Below are 14,502 nucleotides of genomic sequence, written 5' to 3' on the forward strand. Positions count from 1 at the left end.
AAAACCTGCAGCTCCCACTTAAAGGTTGAGGTACTACTGTTACACTACCAAGACCTTTTTTTAAATTTTAACTAATATTTGAACTTACATCTTCAAAGTATTATTTCTAGCTTCTTTCATGGGATACGGGTGTCTGTGGCTCTTCCCTAAATACCCTTAAAATGAGTGACTTTCTAAAGGTATCACCAGATGTTATGATGAGATTTGAATCTATATGTCAACAGAAATTAGTTTGGGGCCCTGGATTACTAATCCAGAGAAATGATCACTATGCCACAGCCTGTCCATTAATATCTGCAATAAACTTGACCTCATCAAAAGCGCTGTTGCCATTACATGACTTGCACTGCTGTGTTTACTCGTTAACCCTGTGTTACTGACCTAAATTGGCTGCCATCCCTCAATGCCTCAAATTCTAAATTTCCCACCTCTGTTTTCAAAAACCTGCATTTCCTTTCCTTTCCCTATCCCTCTAATCTCTTCCCCACAACCTTCCAAGAATTCTGCTTTTCTCCATTTCTGGCCTCTTGCAAATCACTGATTTTCCTATAGATAAAACATAATAAGCTATTCTTGCCATTAGAACAATTTGCATTAAACCATTCACTCTAACATATGAACTAAGCTAGTGACATAGTTATAAGTAGATCAAGAAGCTGATTCCTAAATCCTTATTAAACTTTGGCCAGTTGAAGAACATGTGTTTTACAATCTCATGTTAAGATTGAATAAAATTGATGATTTTTTTTAAATCAAACGTGTGTGGCCTGTGCTGTTACAAAAGTGACTAACATTAAACAGCAACATCAATGCAACCAGATCAACGAGCTAGCCAATGGTGCATAAAGACAGCTAGACTCTATTCCGTGTCTCACCTCGCTAATGTTCATAGCATTAGTTTTAGCTTGCAAAAACTCTGGGAGGTCTTTTGTCAGTGTGTAGTGATGCTTTATATTTTCTCCATCTTCTCTGTACAATCTCTGTCAAATGAAAGAATAAGCTCCATTTTAATATGTATCTAGGGCAACACCACCTCACATCGGTGGTGGGTGGGAGCAGTATCATTTCTTGTGAGAGAAATATGTAGATAACATTATTGCTATTGTACAAGGTTAGTAATTAAATAACAAATTATGCTTTTGCCTGTTTGCCAACAACTCAGGGGCAGGTTGCTACAGACGTGGAAATTGATTATGAATAATGTTATTATATTTTGTATTAGTTTAATTTCTGCACTATTTTGGGAAAGATATTAACCCATTTCAAATTAACAGTTTAATACCTCCAATAAAATAGCAGAATGAGGAACTCAATATGAGCATAATCAATGTTTGTGTTATAACACTGTTCACAATAAATTCCAATTTTATAGTCAAAGCATAATTTGATTTTTAATTAACATTAATTGTGAATTTTGAAATGCAACATGGGTCATACACTTTGCAGTTGAACATATGCAATTTAGAAGCTAATACCAGGGTTCCTCCGATTAAATCAGGTCAGTTAACATGAGACATGTCATTTCAATAGAACTGCTTCAATAATTTATACAACCAAACCATGACGCCAATTCTAAAAACAAGCAAGCAGTTTAGGAAATATTATTACAGAATCATCAAGTTGTTCCAAAAACATTTGATTTTGCAATGCTTTCACAATCACAATCTACAGAATACATTGACAATTATAATGATGGTACAAAGAGAAACTCCCAGATCTTTCTCGATGTGAAATTAACCTGCTGCAAACACAGGAACCTATGCTGGGACAGTAATACTGGGATTCACTTGGCCACTGTCCCGTCTAAAAAACAGACTCAGAGGCCATGACATTTGGGCTGGCACAATTGGCAATATGCCACAGTGTTCCCCAGACTTACATGAGCCCCATTTTCCAAGGAGAGGCAATCACAGGCTGATTGCCACTCCGTCCCTTCTTTTTTTTTTAAAACACAGCAAAAGAGCTGCCCATTTTTGAATGGAGATTCTGATCAGGCTCCCACAGAACTGCACAGCTGTACTCAGATTTGGAGAGCAGAACATAGTCAGGGGAGACAAACCACACCTCCTTTCTCACAGCAGACAGTTTCTGTATCCTATGACTTAAATGTCCAACATCATCAATTGCTACTTAGACCACTCCTGTAAAAGGTTAAGTTCATAAGGTAGGTGTGTGGTTAGGATATTGGAAACAAAGTGTGCCAAGTGGCTAGGGTACAGGTACAATGGGAGTCAGGTCCAATAGCAGGGAGGTGGGGTGTGAGGGTGTAAAGCCCCAAAGGCAGGTGGTGTGTTTGATCACTCAGCAGGGATTGTCAACTCCCACAGGAAGAATAGAGGTCTCAGAGTGTTGAGTCCTGGGGTTGTGATGGTTTGTCGGACCTAGTCATCTTGGTGGTGGTGGTGGGTGGGGGCAAGGGGGGAGGAAGTGGGTATCTGCTTCTGAGGGGAGGCAAGAGAGATGTCAGGTTTGAGGGTGATTGGGGAAGAGGGCTCAGGGAAAGAGATGGGATGTGTCAGGTTTCCAAGGTACAAGAAGAGAGACAGAGGTGTTAGGTCCTAGAGGTACTGGGAGATTGCAGAGTCTCAGCAATAGATGGGGTGGTGGGGACTGGCTCAGGTCAGGGTCCTGGGGTGAAAGTGATCTGGGGGAGGTACAGTTAGGGTTACATGGCAAGTAGGGAATTCCATGGAGTAGTTACTCAGGATTTAGATTAGGTGTTTAAAATTGGGGGCTACTGTTTCTTCAGTGAGTATTTAATTCAATGCATTGGAATTTTCTGAATTCCCCAATTCAAATGGACATTTTTGGAGAGTTCAAAAAATACAGGAATTGTCCAATGGAGTCTTCAATTTGCTGGGAGCCTGCTAGGTCAGGGATTTCACATGAGTATACAGATAAAGTTATACACTACCTATAGAATGCCATAAGATGATTGAATCATATTTGAAGATGTGCATATCTTTATAAAGCCCTGAGGAGATCAACCTGGAGCCCTATAAGCAGCTCCACTAAACACATCGAAGGAATGCAGCACAGACTTACCAGACTAATGTCTGGATTCTCAGTATAAAGTAATGAAGATAGATCTGGTAAGGTTGTATTCTCTCATATATAGAAGGTTAAAGGATGATTTGATTGAAGTTTTTGAAATATGAAGGGGGATATACACAGTAGAAACTGCTGGAGCTGGATGGGAGTTGGAGGGAAGAGCTACATCTGTTTCACAGCAAAGTTGGGAGCCATTTTATTTCAATAAAAGTTTGGAATTCTCTTCCACAAACAGCGCTTTATGCTCGGTTAATTGTCACATTTTAAGACCAGTAGATTTTTTGCTAACCAAACATATTAAGAGATATGGGGGAAAAAGGGAGTTTAAGGAGCTAGGTCATTGAATAATGGGATGGATACTAAATATTAAATTATTGTTCTGATGTCTTAATGCTCTGTACAAGTTTCTTGTAGAAGGTTCCTTCCTTCTACTGTAATGATAGAAGTAGCATTAGATACGACACTCATATTTTACAGCTGAATGTTTGAGAAAAGAAAAATTCACACAGTTACAGGTATATGACATGTTAATAACATTGAAAGACTTACATCCACAGCCTGGTTATAACTGATCTTGGCTTGTATCATCTGAGGAGAGTCTATTATGCTTGTAAATTTCAGGGAATATGGATGCTGACGATACCTCTTCTGTTAAGTACAAATTTAAAATCAAGAATTAATGTCTCTAAACATTGGTTACATAAAAGTCATTGTTGAGCAGACATTGCTTGTCAACAGATTTCTGAAAACAGTTTTCTGTATTTTAGTATCAATCACGGCTCACTTTCTCCTACGCACAACAAGCTTCTGAGTTCAAGATTTCTTCCAGGGCTGGTACACCAGCCCAATGTTGAGGCAGTGTTGCATTGTTGAAGGGGTTTTCTTTCACATGGCAATGGTAAACCAAAGCCTAATCTGTCTATTCAGGTCAGCGTAGAAAATCCCATACTATTTCAAAGGAGGGAGTTATCCCTAAGTGTACTGATCAATAGTTAACATTAGTTATCCCTCAAATCGACATTGTTAAGATAGATTATTCAGGCATTATCACATCACTAACGTGAGAATGTGTGACATGCAAATTGGCTGTCACAGTCAACATTTACAACTTGCAAAATGCTTCATTGGCTACAAACTTTGAGATGTTCAGTGACTGTAAAAAATGCGACATAAAATGCAAGTTTTTCTTTCTTATATGTTGTTTTTCAACAATGATCTTCTTTTTCACTGATGCAAAACTCAAGTCAAACCCGGAATGCTGTCTCAATAACCACCTGTGGCAAATTATTGCTGAAGTGAGATATCCGTGACAACTTCAGCATTGGAAAACTAGGCCGGGCCACTAATTGGGGGCCATTAAATTGAGGTTTTACAAGGATAAATATTGTTGATGTGTAAAAATAAAATTGCATTCATCTAACCACTTAATATATCTAAAATGTCTCAAATTATTTACCATACAATGGTTTGATTTCACATTTTGTTTCCTTCAAATGGACAAATAATTGTCATGCTCAGTAAAGTGCCTTCAAACACATATAGTGGGTTGGAAAAGCCATGGACAATGCTGCGAAAACATCTCATTCCTTGAAAGTGACTTTAATGATAGTCTGAATCATAACGATAGGTGCATGGGACATCAGTGTCATATTTTGATCAAAGAACACCATTTTAACTATGCAGCACCATCTCAACAATCCTGAAGAGGAGCTTGAAAACACAACATTTCAGAGTCAGGTTTGATTATTCCTTTTCACTTGGAAAACTGGCAAAAAGGAATGTAAAAGTTTTAGTTTTAATGAGGTCAGTGCTAGGCAATGGATTATATTTTCATTTTGGCCACCTGGTTTCTGATTTGGAAAAGATAATTTATGCATAAAGTACATTTTCCCCCATTTCCCACACTAAGTTTGTCTTATGGCTACTCTGTTGAAACTTTATTGCTGGAACAGCACAGCAGGTCAGGCAGCATCCAGGGAACAGGAGATTCGACGTTTCGGGCACAGGCCCTTGGCTACTCTGGGCAAGAATTCATTCGATGTATTAATCTACATATCTTATGAAAGCAGCATGGATGGCAAGCGCAATCATAATAGCTTGGACTTTTCGATAGTAACAATGACAAACTATGAGCATTCATCATCATTACTACATAAAGTTCAAACAACTCTGGCATCTGCATATGCGCAGTTACAGGTGGAAAACCTGAAGTTGCTGGCAGTGATTTCCTGCTTCTCAATAGGATGTACTGCCCACACCATCGCAGAGGGAAAACTCAGAAGTCACTAGAATTGATGTGATCTTCCACTCTTTACACTGTCAATCTCATTGTAAAAACTTGTAAGAAGGTCCTGCTTAGTTGAATGAAATGAATGCATACAACTGACTTTTAAGAAGGTGTGAAGCCTGATTGAAGGAACTCTCCCTCTCTGGCCCAGAAAATCTTACATTCTGTTTGTAGAAAAACAAACTTCTTCATTGTAAAGAAAAGCATTGATTATTAAAGTAAGGGATCTTTTTAAAAGAAATGATATTTCAGCATTTACCTGCACATTTAGGTGATTTTTTGCAAACAATTAAAAAGTGGATGATAATCAGTGCTTTTTTAACTTCTGGTTGCAACCTGTGAGAATTCTTTAATGTGACCAATGTAGATATTCATCTGGGAAATCTTAGAATTGCTTCCAGTGACTGACTGCTTGGCTTGTTTATTCATGTAAGTACAGAAAGAGAAGACTGCAGATGCTGGAAATCAGAGTCAAGAGTGTGCTAATGAGGGGCTTATGCCTGAAATGTTGATTCTCCTGCTCCTCAGATGCTGCTTGACCTGCTGTGCTTTTCCACTATCACACTCTTGATGCTTGCTTATTAATATCACTATTGCTGGCTGTCAGTGATCCTCCATCACTAAGGCCAGCAAATTAACAATGGGGAAGGTGAAACCCACACCAGTGTGATGGCAAGGTCTTTGTATGCAGCTTTCTTCAAGATGAGCAACAAACAGATCTCAAATTCTGTTTACTAATTGATGGGCACAGGAGGTATTCTTTACACTTACCTCACTGAACAGTTCTCCTGCCTTCTTCGCCTGTTCAGCATTCAAAGAACCACAAGTTATCCATCCAACACCACGCATCCAATTCAAGTCAGACTTGTACTGGTTCTGATAAATTGTGGAAAGTAATAGCCTATTAATATTCTCTGACAGGATTGTAAAACCCAATATAAATGCAGCAACTACTCTGGGAGGGTGGAGAGGTTGTGGGGGTGGTTCAAACACCGCCGCCACAATTTGAAGAGGGACTCAGTAGATGCCTTGAGTTTTGTGTTCTTCTGTTAATTCAGACTGGAACAGTTATTAATTGTTATTTCTCCAGGTCAGGATACCTTTAACAAAATGATTGGCATGAGTATAAAATGGGATTCCCTGTTTTATACCCAAGCCAACTTTTGTTTTGCTATAATTATTGCCAAGCAGGATAACATTCTTCACATATCCAAGAACAGCCCCTTCTCCTCTTCACCTCACCCCTCCAACAACCCCACTCCCACTATTAGTATTTGTGGCCAGGATTCATTTTCAGACTTAATCTCCCAAGACATGATGGTACAGGCATTTATCTGAAACAAGATAGCACCAAATATTGAATTAGCAGGCACCTATCAGGATATGCAGCATTAGAAGCCAGCAGACTTTAGCTCCATCTATTTACTTTAACTTTATGAAGTAACTATTTTCCAGCCTTCAATGATGCATGACTGCACTTAATGAGTCATGGACTTGACTTGAGGGAAAAACTTTAAGAAAACTCACTGTATAAATAATAATCTGCACTTCATAACCAGCTGCACTTTTGAATTAGTTGTCTTCAATACGCTGGCAAAATTTGTATAATGTGGTGACAAGAGTATGTTGCAAGGCAAAACGCAGACTTTTATTTGGCTTAGAGCTTCCAGTTTTGATGACTTTAAAACAGAATAAAACTGAAAACTCTAAATAAACTGAAATCCTATAATCTTACTTAATTGAATCCATGTTTTATCTGAGTAATCTTAATACTGTCAACATTTATGAGGCTTTAGAGCTTGGTGTATATGGTAAGCTGAGCCAAACATATAATTGGCCCTTAAACAGGAGGGTTGGCTGTTCTTTGGAGAAATTAGAGCATGGGGAATATTGCTCACAGGAATGATGTGCATATATCAGAAATGTAAATGAGTGGGCTTTTGCTGTGTACCATCTTGCTGATCCACCATATGTAGTACTATAGCTCTGGATGTTTCTGTTCCTATTTTCTATCAGATCTGCTGTATAAATATCTAGTTAGCAACTAGCTCAATGTGATTCAAATGTGTCGAGAATATGTTATTCAAATATGATGCAAATCAAATATAATATAGGCAGCTTCATGCTGAATATGTCATAGTAACCCAACAATATTCTCTGAAGTCAAAAACAAGATAGAATTTAAATGAAACTTATTTACATTATATAAAATGTATTACTGCAATCAAACAGGCCAACTGTTGGACTCTAAAATGCAGCTTACATTACTTTGCAGAGCATATGCTTTCTTAGCCCATTCAATTTTCATATCTCCAGGTAGGACAGTGTACTGATGAAATCTCTTCTTGTAGTCCCTGTCAGTGGCCAGGCTCTGAGCTTGTTTCGCATGTACCAATTCCAGCATATCCATTGTAAGGTGGATCTTTGTTTTCATTGCCTCGAATTTCTTTTTGTATTCAAGGTCACTCTGCAACTTGGAAGCTTGAATAGAGTGAGCCATCTGAGAGTCACCCATTACATCCTTCACCCCTATCAACTTGCCCTTTATCCTTTCATGCATTTCCTTGTACTTGACCTGTAAAGAAATTTTGTAGCGAGGTTAACGGGCTAATTGTGCAACGATGTTATCTATCTAATACTGCTTAAAAAGATACTGTAAGCCTGAAAAATTGCCAACAATTGTAATGAATTCAGAGAAAATATCTATCCAAGTAAGTGTGAACTTATTCTCCCAGTTTAAATTACTCTTTACTGTTATTCATCTATTGACAGTGAAGTCCTTCTATCCAGGCGTAAAGATGACACTATCTGTGCTGTGAAGCAATATGACAAAGCTATCACCTGGGATGAAGAGCTTCTCTCAAGTGTAAATAACTTCATAAAAATCTTCCCAATTTTTGATTATTGGTCTTCACCTACTGTCAGTTGAAAGTACAATTTTCCTAATCTTAAAAGGAATGCTAGATTCATGTTTCACCCGCTACCTTTTAATCAAATCTCCAATCAGTTCAGAGTTCTCTTCACCCATCCCAAATTAAACCTAAAATTGGCTTTCAGATGCTGAATGACCAACTGTGTTTCTGGAATTTTAGCCTTTTGTTAAACAGTTTAAGTATTCAGATTTCAATGTCCTATTTCCTTTGTTCTTGTCAAATTCATATGCAACACCTGGTTATAGCATTGTACAATCATACAATCAAAACATTTTTTAATAGAATTGTTGCAAGGATTGATTCTTGTTCAAAAGGTCCAAAATACTGCTCTGGCTTAAGTCGTTTACATTAAAACAAATCAATCATATAAATGAGAACAATTGCCGAATGTTCAACATGATTACATTGTTTTTCTAATTGGTGCATTCAAATCTGAATTTTAAACCATTCCGTTTTATTGGTGATATCATAATGACAATTGAAATATTTAAGAAATAGAAATTAAAAACTACGGGGCACGATTTGTTAATTTTTTGCCAGTTATCCTCATTATTTTTCCATGATGTTGCATCACAGCTTATAAAATATACAACTTACATCACTTGCAAGATCTCGTTTTGCCTTTGCTTCCAGAATTGCAATAGTGTCCAACCGCAGTTCAAAACTCTTTCCTTTTTGTGCCTCCCAGTCACTTTTGTAGATTTTCTTGATAAAACAAATTATAAAATAGTTTCAGCTCATAAAAATATCTTCTATTAAAGTTCAAATCATTCAGCAAAATGATAAGACCATGTAAGGATGGGCAATAAATGCTGGGCCAATCTGTGACACCCACATCTCATAAGTGAATTTTAAAAAAAGGCGTTGACTTGCATCACGTGGGTCTCAAATTAAAGTTGGGGGAAATTTCAATAAGAAGTTTCTCAATCCCCAATTACACAGTGGCAGCACAGACAGTATTCCATTTCTCCTGGGTTTTCACAGCTCTGCAAATGGAGTAACTGTGAATGAGCAGGAGACCCATTTGAGGATTCACTGTTCAGAGTGGCTTGTGCCAACATGTGTCCAAAGGGCTACATTTCCCTGGAAGGCCAGTTGGTGCCTTTCAAAACGCCTGTCCCTGCACGCTAACCCATTTCGGATGGGCTGCATCGGCTGGGGATTGGATCAGTGGACAAGTAGACCCACTCTCAAGAGCTGCCGGCTAATCTAACCAATGGACAGCCTTAGCATCTGAGCAGCATCCAACCTCAACAGCGGACACTGCTGGAACTGCAAGAAGATGCCAGGACTCCCAGGCTTTTAGAGCCAAGAGGGATCAGGAAACCTGGGGAAGGGGTAAGATCAGTGAAAGTCTGGGTTTTGCTGGGCGAACTTGGATGACAGTGGAGATGGGGAATGCCCTAATAGAATGCCTTCTGAGTCTGCCACTCAACCTCCATTGCTTAGCCATTACAAAGATGCTATTTCAAAACCACACCGTGCTTGTACTCCAGCCACTGCCCAGTGTTTTAAAGGCAGTGAAATATAATTTAAGCCCTCAGTTGCTATTTAATTGGGCAGTTAAGGGCCTCAAAATGCCTAAGGGAGTGCAGTCTAATGGGCCCTTACTCACTCCCTTTATTCTGGGGAACAACTTGGAAATGCATGGGATAGGATAAGCTGAACACCCAACAAAACCTTTGCACGCTCTCTGCCAAAACCATGCCCAGCAGGATTTCAATAAAACCAGTTCCAAGCTTAAACCTTGGATTTTAGGCAGGTGGAGGTGATGGGGGTTTGAGAGGGGTGAAGGGACTGAGGGATACGATGGGATGAAAGGGTGAATGATGTGACAAGATATATGCTTTAAGAAGATGAGGATGAGGGGGCTTTACACTAATCTGAAAAACAGGGCCAATATTTTTGGAATCAGAGGTGTGCCTTTAAACGTGGCAGCTTTGGCAATGACCCGACCTTGGCTTCACCTCAGGCTTACTGCCTACTGAAAGCATCCTTCAGGAAATGAGGAATTTGAACATCAGGAAAATTTATGACTTTCAATTTCTACCTTTATGACTTTGTTTCATTTCCCTTTGAAAGGAGCTGCTATTCACCTTGACAAGTTCTCCGATCTCCCTGTGCGACATACCCATCTGTGCCCAAATTTATTTATTTGTCTAGGATTACATGTTTTAAGGTTTATGCACGAATAAAAAAAATTATCAGGTACATATTGGTATGATATTAGTTTATATGGTTCTTGTAGTTAGACCTATTAACCTACTACAATCTTGCTCAAGGCAATGCCAATTTAAAAGAAATTCCTTTGGTATGTATCCATATGCTAGCCTCCCAATTTTAAAATAATTTTTGATCTCCTTGTCTTTATCTTTCTCTTTGTCTTCCCCTCATTCTAGTTCTCTTCAAAAGAGATATTCTTGTCATTGTTTTCTCTGCTTTTCTTCTATACACTTTTTGCCTCAAGCATACTTTGATACTTACAATTACAGACTGATAGATATTTATGGTAATTTAACATACACTGCTGTACCACATTAATTCATTTTTTTTAAAGTTATGAACAATGGGTTACAGTCCAAAACTAGGAATGCAGAAATCAGTGTTGAAATCCAGTCAGAGCGAGATGTAGGCAAGCACCAGATTATTTTAAATATTAAACTGTTTAACAGGTTGATAAGGGAATCTGATATACTCATTATTGATTCCAACTAGACTAACATCATGTCCGGCACGGTGGCTCAGTGGTTAGCACTGCTGCCTCACAGCACCAGGATCCCAAGTTTGATTCCAGCCTCGGGCAACTGTCTGCGTGGAGTTTGCACATTCTCCCCATGTCTGCGTGGGTTTCCTCCCACAGTCCAAAGATGTGCAGGTCAGGTGAATTGGCCATGCTAAATTGTCCATAGTGTTAGGTGCATAGCCAGAGGCAAATGGGACTGGGTGGGTTATTCTTCGGAGGGTCGGTGTGGACTTGTTGGGCCGAAGGGCCTGTTTCCACACTGTAGGGAATCTAATCTAATGTGATTATCAATTTCTAAAATAATTTAGCAAAGCCACTGTATGGTAATAGCACTGCCTTCCAAGAACACCCAAGAATTGGGGCAATATGGACTCTTGATAGGTTCATCCAAATCCCAAGAACAAATAGCAAGGACATACAATTTTTATTAGGGAGTATTGAATATCATTTCTTAGCTTGCACCCTTGCAGAAACGTCAAGCAGAAAGGTCAACTACCACACTCAATTAACATAATATGTAGCAAAAACCGAACTGTTGCTCTATGATCTCAAAATGTAATTAAGTGGCTTACTTACATCACTTAGGTATTTAGCATTTGCCTTGGCTTGTCTGAACAATGGCTCATCTTTGCTGATGCTGTACTGATGAAGATTCTGTTCACTTGTTGCCTTGTATGTTAGCTGCATAATGTGGGAGAACAAGGAAAACTTTTGACTCAATTTTTGAAACATTTTCATACATGAATTCTCATATTGGATAAGATGTGGGATTTCTAAACTTTTGAGTTTAACAATACATGGCTTAATATACCAATAAGTCTAATTATCCAGACTATGGCAGTAGCCCAATGCAAGACTGTGAAACAGGAATATTTTAATAGTATTTCAATACCGTAAATACACCTGTTGGACTATAACCTGGTGTTGTGTGATTTTTGACTTTGTCCACCCCAGTCTAAAACCCCAGTCCACATCACTCCTAATTCTAGATTTCCCTAACCCCTTAATATTTTATAAACATCAAGCAAATCCCCACTTAACCTCAAAATTCCAAGCAATACTATAATTTTGTAGTCTTTTCTCATAAGCCTTGGAAGTGTCATGCTGAAAAACTGCACCTCTTCCATGGTAAATATGTATTTTCAAAAGTGTATTGCCAGGGCTGCTTGTGGGTCCTCCAGGTGTGGTCTAACCAGGGTATTGTCTAGCTGAAACATGAACTCCTATTTTCCTTATATTCTAACTCTATAGATCGAAAGGCTTGCTACTCGCACTAACTAGGCTCAGTTTTGAAGAAATTCATTTCTAAGCGTCTTGTCTCTTGCAAAGAAATTTATGTTTGAAGCATCGGAAAATGAAGAGGGAAGAGAAACCCACAAAATTTGAAAGTATCAGATGTTTAGAAATAAACACTTCATTTTTTTTTTCCAAATTTTTCCCGTTTGATCAGCTTTGTTTATGGTGGAGGCACCCATCACTCTTTGAAAACAGTGCTTCTTTCATAAATGATCTCTCGTCACCAGTGCAGTACTCACATCACTTTGCAAATCTTGACTTTTCTTGGCATGAATAATCTGTGGAGTGTCTGCCACACTTGTGAATTTTAACGCGTCAACTCTCTGTCTGTACTTTCTCTGCCAGTTGAAAGAGTGCAATTTAATCTCTGACAATAGTGGACTTGAATTTAAAGCAAGTCAAACATCAATACATATCTAATCAAACAAACCATGATCAACACATAGCATAGTTTTAGAAATGACTATTAAACAAAATTAATTATCAGCATGTCTTCCCTTTTTTCCCAAAATTGTTTCTGAAGTGACTATAGTGTTTCATTAAAAACTCAATATTGAATGTTGGTAGATGGGACCTGGTTTGACACCAATTGAAAAAGTAATTCATTTTTAATATTCTCTTTTCAGATTTTAAAACTACATATTTTATTCACATAGTTATAATTTTAGTTTGTAACAGTCTTTTCACCAGCCTGCCTCTGCAGAATAAGGAACAATATATTGAGATAGACAGGAACGGAAAATTGTCACCTAGTGGCCTGCTGGCAGCAGAGCTTCAGTGCCCATTGGCAGATGAAAGGCAGAACAAATTTTGCATAACCAACAGTTTATTTTTAAAATAATAAATGAAGGTGGAAATTCAGCTTGCCCCACGTTACCATCATTGATTATGTCTTTCAACTCTCAGCTCAACATCAGCCTTTAGGAAGTTACAGCCTCAACAATCATCTATTTTCAACCATTATCATTCAATTAAAATCACAGGAACCTGTATCTAGTTACCGTAAACAGGAAGTATTAAGGACATCCTGTCACATACAGGCTGTACATCTGGTGTAATACAGTTCCCTTATTTATCACAAGCAATTTAGGGCCATGTGCTTAAAATGCAGAAAAACACGTGGGACAGTGGTTATTAAAACTGAAATCAGTAGAAGATACAAGCAAGGGAGACAATACCTTAATTTCAGAAATTTGGTGACAAAGCAATGTGAACAAATGGCTAAACAACAGAACAAGGTGATGTGGTTATGGTGAGGGGATTAAAGGCTTAATTCAAGTACTCACACCTTGAATGATGGATTAATCTGTCAGTCACCTTGCCATTCTTGTTTTATAAACTCTTGTCAAACTCAATATTTCAACACAAAGGTGGCTGAGTGATTGCTAAGGGGCAGTGTGTCACTGATGTTTATTACCAAAGAGAAACATCAAGTTAGCTTTATTGTCAGGTTAAACGGTTACATAAAGCGACAAATAATTTCATGGTCATCACACAGCTTCACCAAAACTCTCCAACTGTTCTTAAATAAAAGACGAATTCTCTGGGATAAAACTGAAATCTTAATCAAAAATATATTCACTGTCTCTGTGTAAGTATATTTGTGCATTTTTTGTTCATGCCTATGAATGGGGCTCCATCTTTTATGAATAATTCTGACACTTGATCAATCGGCTCCATTTGCATTAGCTGTTTTCAGATGAAAGCATGTGATACAATCAGGCTTTTGTTCCCCTTTCTTAGTTAAGGCAGTGCATGGGGCAATATAAATTGATTTGACTGTTCTCTGAATCTTGGGCAGGATATTGGTAAACTAAAGAATCTAGCAACCATTCCCTATTAAAACACTCATGTTGGTATTCAAATCAAGCAGCCACTTCCTGAACAACTGGCATTTCAAAATTCTGGACTTGGAAATACAATAGAAGCCAAATGCATAGTTTCAAAATTGCTTATGCTGTGACACATTGGTTGAATTGATGAAAGAACATCTGAAATATTAAAACTTATCATTCTCTTTCAAATGCTGACTGACTTGCTGTGCTCATCCATTATTTTTGTGGTTATTTTGTTATATTTCAACAGCATCTTCTCAATCTAAACTGCAAAGCCAGATTTACAGTGCAGAAGTAATCCAAAATCTATCCTACATTGTATTCGATCTCATGACACGCTGTTTAGAGCAGCACGGT

General features: G+C 38.2%; 1 protein-coding gene across 3 annotated transcripts in view; it reads right to left on the reverse strand.

The window, feature by feature from the left end:
• Positions 1-14,502, reverse strand: part of LOC122561199 (nebulin-related anchoring protein) — a 101,926-nt gene that overhangs the window by 37,192 nt on the left and 50,232 nt on the right. For all 3 annotated transcript variants that reach the window (XM_043712772.1, XM_043712773.1, XM_043712771.1), the window contains 7 exons: positions 12,550-12,648; positions 11,591-11,695; positions 8,869-8,976; positions 7,602-7,913; positions 6,110-6,214; positions 3,601-3,699; positions 876-980 (listed from right to left, as the gene is read on the reverse strand). In XM_043712772.1, coding sequence (XP_043568707.1) covers positions 876-980; positions 3,601-3,699; positions 6,110-6,214; positions 7,602-7,913; positions 8,869-8,976; positions 11,591-11,695; positions 12,550-12,648 — 933 coding nt within the window. The remainder of the gene's footprint in view (positions 1-875; positions 981-3,600; positions 3,700-6,109; positions 6,215-7,601; positions 7,914-8,868; positions 8,977-11,590; positions 11,696-12,549; positions 12,649-14,502) is intronic.

The sequence above is a fragment of the Chiloscyllium plagiosum genome, chromosome 22 (assembly GCF_004010195.1).
Source record: "Chiloscyllium plagiosum isolate BGI_BamShark_2017 chromosome 22, ASM401019v2, whole genome shotgun sequence".
NCBI lineage: Eukaryota > Metazoa > Chordata > Chondrichthyes > Orectolobiformes > Hemiscylliidae > Chiloscyllium > Chiloscyllium plagiosum.